Genomic DNA, 8,130 nt, shown 5'->3' on the forward strand with positions numbered 1-8,130 from the left:
GTCCAAGGTAGCTTCACCATATGCCACAGTCAACATTCGGAATGCGTCCGCGCACTTAATTTTGTTTTTCACACAAAATTTGATACAGATTCTTTGATCCATTTTTTGGAATAGGCAAAAATCGAAGACGAGCCAAAACACGTGCAAGCAAAGCAGCTGTCAAAAATTAACTGAACATTCAAAATGGCCGAACTTGTCGGCATAAGTGAGAGACATGAGTACCAACATAACGCTACAAAAAATCGAAAATCGAATATACGTAACCCGCGGAAATTCAAAATTCGCGATACTTTTTGAACAGACCTCGTATATATTGTATATGAAATTTAAATACATATATAATAAAGCATACTCGTATCTCGACAGCTAGGCGGCAAATCTCCTAGGTTTTTTCTAGTAAGTTGGGCGCCAGAGAGTGAGGCACGAGAGAGCGTACCACTCTTTCGATAGTTTTCTCAATGTTTACTCATACTAAATTTGCGATGGCAGGGGTGGATCATCAAAGGTGGAAAAATTGACACAACAACACAAAACAAAACGAAAATCTAAAATTGATTCGACTGTGGCAAGAGAGGCGAATGCGAATCATTCAACCACACATAATTACGATGCCTGGGAAGATGGCACGTGTCTCGCTATTGTGCGACTCTACACGACGGTCGACTGCTTTCCGCGACACATTCTTTTCCACGCGCAATCTACTTGAAGTTACGAACCCGGATCGGCAGCTTTACAGCAGCGACGGCGTTGTCTCACTCTCGTGGTCCTGCTCCTTCCGCTCTTCTCCTCGGCAATCTCGCAGCAGCAATTCTCGAAAATTCTCTCGTCAGCGGCGACTCCACACGTTCTTTACAAATCGTCGGCTCAACCACAGCACGAGTGAGATCCGGGAGCTCCTCGCGGATTCATGCACGCCGTTCAGCTCCCCTCTCTCTCCTTAGGGGGCCGTCACGCCGTTTAGCTCCTGCTTATCATGCTGTCCGCGCGTGCCACACTGATCCTCGCGGCCGCAAGTCCTTGCTCTTAAAAGCGCTCAATATAATTTCCTTCCAAGGGCTGTTTTTTTGCCTGAGGCCCAGGAATTTCCCCTGGCGGGGGATATCCTGGCAGCTCCTTTTCCAGCTCCAGGTCGGGAACATATACTCCCGATGGACGTCCGTATGGTCCCTTACATAGCTGAGAATTCTCGCTTCCGGTCGTACTCTGCACGGAATGCGCGACGTAAGAAGGTTTTAGGGTGGCAGCGGATTACAAGCAAATTCAAAACAATACGACCTGCTTGTTCGGGCTCCCGTGTGGGCGGCCTTCTAATGTAGCGTCGCCTCTTCTTTTTTTCTTCCGATGTCGTCTTTTTCTCCCGCTGGCGGATGAGATGGGATAATTACAGAATGATATAATAGCTGCCGAGCGGAATCCGTGGCAATCCGAACCTTAATTGTGAGACTAATCATTAAAGAAAAAAAGTCTTGACAAAAAGAAAACAAATATTAAAAAAGAACAGTTACAGGGATTAGCGTACGTTTGCAAGTGCGCTTGCACGCGCGCTTGTCCTCCGAGCTAGGAAGACGCGTGATTTCACCGCTGATGCTTCTCGCCAGTGACGGACAAAAATTGTCACGTCACAAGGTATAATCAATTACACTTTCAATAATATCCGCAAACACGCATTATCTCCGCAAATATTTTCTATAGGTAGCTGCAAGCCAAAGGATAAAGATATTTAGAAATTCTTGGAACTCTCAAATCAGTTCCATAGCCAGATGGAAAGGATTGTGTATCTTAGACTTCATTGTTACAACAACATATTAAATTTCGACAGTTGTAAATTCGGCAATCGTTAATATTAGAAAATTGGGTAAAAGTATCGATTAAAAGACCAAGCTCCATTGACACATGTTGTCAAGATTATGACCCTGAATGATTCAACAGGTTTTAACCATCATTCATTATTCGTAAAAAAGTTATTAACAATATGAGTTTAAGAAATAACGTCACATTTCTGCTATACACATTCAATATTAAGTAATATTCTACACCTCGCCTGCTTAAAAACATTTAATTTACACAAAGAGAGGTCCACCCTATTTTCCTTGCCTAGGAGCGTACGACTTTCCACGTGAATCAAGATCTACATATACCCCCCTGTCTAGATCGCCGAGGTCATACATATACTTTCCCTACTTAGAGATCGCCGAGATCGTGCGAGGAGGAGAGTAGATTCCGCATCGCGTGGAAAGTACTCTTCTAGTCGATTCATTTTATACCTCCCTCCTGTCTAGAGTCGTCTGACTTTTTACGTAATGAAATAATCACCAACTTTGATTGTTAATAACTTTTTAACGAACGATAAGTGACGACTGAAGCCTGTTGAAGGTCATTTAGGGTCATGACCTTGACACGTATGTCATTAGAGATTCCTAGTCAGTACATTTATCAAAAATTGAAATATAATAGAATAATTCAATACATTCGTCAAAGTTGCTTTACTGTCAATGATAAAATGACTTATTTGTAATTAATATTGTTTTGAATTTCGAGGAGGTTCCTAATTGGCTTATTTTTCAATTTTTTGTTTGTGAATAAATGAAGAAAGATTACTTCTAATAAAAATCACATAAATTTTTCCCGTGTGTTGACAGCACTAGTGAAAAGAATAAAAAAGATACACCAAAATTGTACCTTTATGTCGATGGCGTGGATTTATGCATCAGTTTCTTTATGTTTCAGTTTTCTTGGGTATGTTTATGAGAATGTGCAATTTGATTGTGCGTTTTTTGTAGAAAAGGTATACATAAAAGTATCTCATATATGTTCTTGATATATTTGAGATTAGTTAACACCAATATAGTGAGAATTATACGTATATAGATGTCGCATGATATTAAATCTACATTGACATATCTTTTGAATATATAAATATGTGGAATAAAAATGTCCTTTTATACAGCCTATTTTGTGCCATCGTGGTAAATAATATAGTTGTTATACGGGCAACAGAAAAATTTGTCAGAAGAACAGTCTTGTTTGTGCAAAATTATAGTTAAATTTGCAAATTATTAGTCGATTCTTATCTTGTTATCAAAACAATATTCGCAGCAGTAAGCTGTTATCAGATTTCGCTACAACAATAAAATTTGCTGAATACAATATAAATATTTAATACATTTTTTAAAATTGAACCCAAGCATGGCATGATAGATAGCACACTGGTTTGTCGTGCCAGAGGTTTCGGGTTCGATCCCTGATAGTAACCAAAATATTTACGCTTGTGTCTTCTCTTGGAAAAGGTCAACAGACTCCCGAGAGTATCTTTGCTCATAGAAATATCTTTCGAAAAATCCGCGGTTCGGAACCGGCTTTAAAACTAGATCCCATATATTTGTGACAATTGAATAATCAGTGTGCTCACCACAAGCATGTGCGATAAATACACATAGGCTAGGTGCCTAACATAAGAAGAAGAAGAAGAGGACAAGTTTATTTGAAAAATGAATTTATTCAGTAACATTTTGTCAAAAGAACAGTTTTAAATTTTATTGCAAAATTTGAATAATTGCGATTATGACAGCAATTTTATACCAAATACAGACCATTTTCTCTTTGTGCTATCCAATATCTTGCGATATCACGTTGTATTAATAAATATATTGATTCGTAGATATTATGGACTGCACTTTCGATAGTTTTGGGTGCTGAATTGAGAGGAGACTTGATACGGGGCGCACCATGTATCAAGAGATATCATCAATTGTTCTGTCCGACCGCTGGCAACACATATCCAATGTGCGTATGAATAATTCTATTTGTTAATATTCTTCCACGGATGCTTCCACGGAGGCTTCCACGGATGCTTTCTATATAAAAATTATGCGAGTTTCGCGAGTTTTCTCCGTGTCCAGATCCATTCTTGGAATGCCAAAAACATTGACACAGAGAAGACTTCCCGCGAAACGCATAATCTTTATAATTCTATTTGTTACTTTTTAATATGCTTTTAGAGATAATGTTATACCTAACTACAGTTAAATAAAACTTATTGGAGAAAGTAAGAAAACTTAAGGGCAATGTGCAATTAACTAACATAAATTGTAATTTAATTAAATCGATTTTTGCAGAGACCGCATAGAACGTTTTATTGACGAAAATAAAGCATTAATGAAAAGAATGTATGGTGATTTTGAGATGAATCCAGAGTACAAGTCGAATGAACGCGGGCATCATACTAAAACGCGAAGAAAAAGTAGAGAAGTGCGAAAGCACGATAGCCTGGGCGGAGGATCCAGAGATGACTTACATATACAAAGTGAAATTGACAAAGAATATTTTAGTAAGAATAGAAATGCCAGACAATCTTTCGAGAAAAATCGCAGCACAGAGAGTAGCAGGTGAGAATCAGATAAATGTTTTACTATTCACATTTTATATTTAAAATTAAAATTACAAAATATTAGAGGCTCAGCGAATTAATAATTCAATAAAAAATTCATATAAAGATTAAATGAGCCAATACATGTTATCGGTGCCAAAAGAATATATTGTTACAATTTGCAAAAGTCTTCCGAACATTTCGGTTCTCAACCATCTTCAGTGGGTACATAAATTATATTATATACATTATTATCATCTTACGTCTGTTTCTCGTCGTTCCATTTCGCTGATATGTAAGTTTTCGTCTTGCCGGTCCATCAATTCTTATATAATATATTCTAAGCTAATACCTCCATAATTTAAACAAGAATGTTCACTCGATATGACAAGGATCACCATTCCGAATGCGTTCTAACATGAAGTAATTGCGATGATTTTATGTTAATGGAACGACGAGGAACAGACGATAAGATCATAACAACGTATGTATTTAATATAATTTATGTATCTACTGAAGTGGTTTCGTTGAAAACCGAAATGTTTGAAAGACTTTTGTAAATTGTAACAATATATTCTTTCGGCACGGACAACGTGCATTGGCTCATTTAACCCTTATATGAATTTATTATTTTACGAGGGGCATTTTAAAAGTAAGAGTCCTAATTATAAAATATAAAATAAAAGATGGGACAATTATGAAACTATCTTTTATTAACTTAAACCTTAAGTTTTTTTTCAATAGAATCATCATTAATTCTTAAGCATTTGTCACAATATGACATTAGTTTTTTTGATACCGTCAGAAATATAGAAGAACGTGTCTTTTTGGAGCGGAACTATGGCCTTCAATTTAGCCTTGATTTCATTGCTTTTGCCACTCATTTTTTAAGGGCAGAAAAAAGTGAAAATTCTCGGTGCAAGATTTGGAGAATAAAATGGATGAGCATATACAGGGTGTTCATAAAAAACCATTCAGTATTTATATGATAGATGGTACAACATACTGAGTAAAAGAACTTTAGTGAACATAGCAACTCAACCAAGATATAAACATTTTTATATGTTAGCATCATGAATGACTTACTTGCTATATTTAAATGTGATTATCTATTGTATATTGGGGGTAGATACAGATTTAGGCCTACGAGGGTGGTCCCAGAAGTACCCGACCTAACAAAGAAAACACAAAAAATTTGGGAAAAAATATCTTTATTTCTCAACATAGTCTCCTTTTAGCTCGATACACTTTTCCCAGCGATGTTCAATAGCATCGATGGCCTGTTTATAGTAAGAACCATTGAACTCCTCAAAATAGCCATTAACCGCAGACTCCACCTCTTCACTGTTGGTAAATCTTCTACCACCGAGCCATTTTTTCAAGTTTGGGAAGAGAAAATAATCCGAGGGGGCTAAATCTGGCAAATAGGGTGCGTGGGGAAGCAATTCGAACTTTAACTCAATATCCTCTCGACGCTGCTTTTGTTCGATTGTGAGCAAGCGCAACACCCACCTTGCGCACAGCTTTCTCATCTCCAAATTTTCAACCAATATGCGATGTACAGTACTTTTTGAAATGTTTACCATGTCTAGCTCGCGCACTTTCAATCGACGGTCACCCAATATCATTTTGTGGATTTTCTTCACGTTTCTGGAATGACCACCTCACTTGGTCGACCACTGCGATGTTCGTCTTCGCAGCTCGTACGGCTTCGTTTAAACTCTGCCACCCAATATTTTACTGTTGTAAACGAAGGAGCAGACTCCTCCAGAGTAGAATCCAGCTTGGCTTTGATATTGGTTGGGCTAAGACCTTTCAAATAAAAGTATTGTATCACATAACGATGACCAATTTTTTCCATCTTTGCAAATTCACCGAGATCGTCCACTATTGATGGCTGTCAAACAAATACTGAACAACGTAGCATCTTCAAACTTCATAGTTAAGTTTTAGAAAGTTGGTGCTTTCCCCTACAGTGATTTTTTTTATACAACAACCGCCATCTGTACGTCAGGTCAGGTACTTCTGGGACCACCCTCGTACCAGAGTCTCGATGGTTAATTCTAAATTCTGATTCACAAAGACGTTGGTGAAGATTTTGAAACAGTGTATGAGAGGGAACTCTTCGATTAGGAAATTTTTCGACATAAAGACAACGTGCAACAGAAGCATTTTCATTAGCTAGACCAGTAAATATCCTATTTAAGGGAGCCCTCTCCAATTGACCTTAATATATATTGTCAAAGTCATAACCCTGAATGACCTTCAACAAGTTTTAGTCATTGTTCGTTATTTATTAAAAAGTTATTAACAAAAAAAGTTTGAAAAATAACGTCTTATTTCTGCTGTATACAGGGTGTCTGGAATTTAAATGTCAAAACTTCTGAAATGTGTAGAAGATCGATAAACTAAGAAAAATGTTCTGTAGAGATATCCTCGTTTTTGCTTCGTTTTAGAGGAAATCGCAAAAAAGACAAAACGTACAATAGTTGTTCTTGCATTGAGACAATAATAATTCCGTTTTTAGGTGAAAAATTTTTTTGTTTGTTTTTGTTTAGGGATTAAATTAGATGCAGCTAAATATACAGATTATTTGGGGACTGATTCCTTTAATTATTTAAAAGATATCCACTTGTAGCGACAGATTAAAATGTGGTTTTAACTTGATGGGTGTCCAGCTCATTATGGCAGAACTACTCGAGCTTGGCTAGCGAGACATTTTTCACAACGATGGATTAGACGTGGAGGAGTAGTACCTTGGTCACCCCGATCGCCTGATTTGACACCACTGAACTTCTTTATGTGGGAGGTCCTAAAGCAGAAAGTTTATTCATTGTCAATCAACTCAAGACAACAATTAAGAAATCAAATTGAGGCTGCAGTGCACTAAATATTTGCCAGATTAGTATGTTACGTCCTATAGACGCCACGATTCTTTTCTTTCGAGAGAATCGGTTTCACAATCGCAACTACGGTTGGCATTTATGAGACTCGAGTGTAGTCCTCTGATAATGATCATGGTATGACAGAACTGAAAAAAGGGACTGGACACTCCGCGAAAACTCGTAAACGCCAATCAACCCGGAAGGAATAACAACGTTAATCCAGGCCCGAAAGGTGACAAGATTGCGAAAGACATTATAAATACATCAAAGTCACGCAATAGTAAAAATCCAAGCTTTGTCGTCCCAGACTGACCAACAATTTCATTTAAAAAAAACAGGTGCCACGTCGCGCTTCAAAAATCATAAAACGCATGGGATAACTTCCCACGGTAGCGTTATCTAAGATCGGACTTGCGATTGACAATGGTTGCCCTGCACGCAAAACTAATTGTGCACGGTAACTGTCTGTTTGCCTAGCCATATTTTCTGTGAGGATAACATAATTCGTCATCCGTCTGGAACAATCTTGCCTCTTTAAAGAGAAACGTAAATCATTTCTTTTCTTTTTGAAACCACTCTAACACTGCACTTTAGATTAACAACGATAGGACGCTATAAAAATCGTAAATCTTACATTGCAACTAACTATTTTAGACAAAGGGGTACTACACCCTTTTTTCGGAGTATAAATAGAGGTCCCGCGGAAGCGCAGAGCATCAGTACAAAAGTCAAACTAAGGTTCACGTCAGTACAGTTCACGTCAATGAAAAACCACATAAGTTCGCGTCAATAAACCCGTTGACACCAGTTCGCGTATCTCGAGGGCATCGAATCCAATTTGCGTCAGTAACCCAATATATACATATATATATATATATA

General features: G+C 37.7%; 1 protein-coding gene across 1 annotated transcript in view; it reads left to right on the forward strand.

Annotated features, from left to right (window-relative positions):
• LOC108747939 overlaps positions 1 to 8,130 on the forward strand; it is a 100,199-nt gene that overhangs the window by 12,407 nt on the left and 79,662 nt on the right. Inside the window, exons 3-4 of the mRNA XM_018485840.1 lie at positions 3,659 to 3,783; positions 4,116 to 4,385. Coding sequence (XP_018341342.1) covers positions 3,659 to 3,783; positions 4,116 to 4,385 — 395 coding nt within the window. The remainder of the gene's footprint in view (positions 1 to 3,658; positions 3,784 to 4,115; positions 4,386 to 8,130) is intronic.

The sequence above is a fragment of the Trachymyrmex septentrionalis genome, unplaced genomic scaffold, assembly GCF_001594115.1.
Source record: "Trachymyrmex septentrionalis isolate Tsep2-gDNA-1 unplaced genomic scaffold, Tsep1.0 scaffold205, whole genome shotgun sequence".
NCBI classification, from domain to species: Eukaryota; Metazoa; Arthropoda; class Insecta; order Hymenoptera; family Formicidae; genus Trachymyrmex; species Trachymyrmex septentrionalis.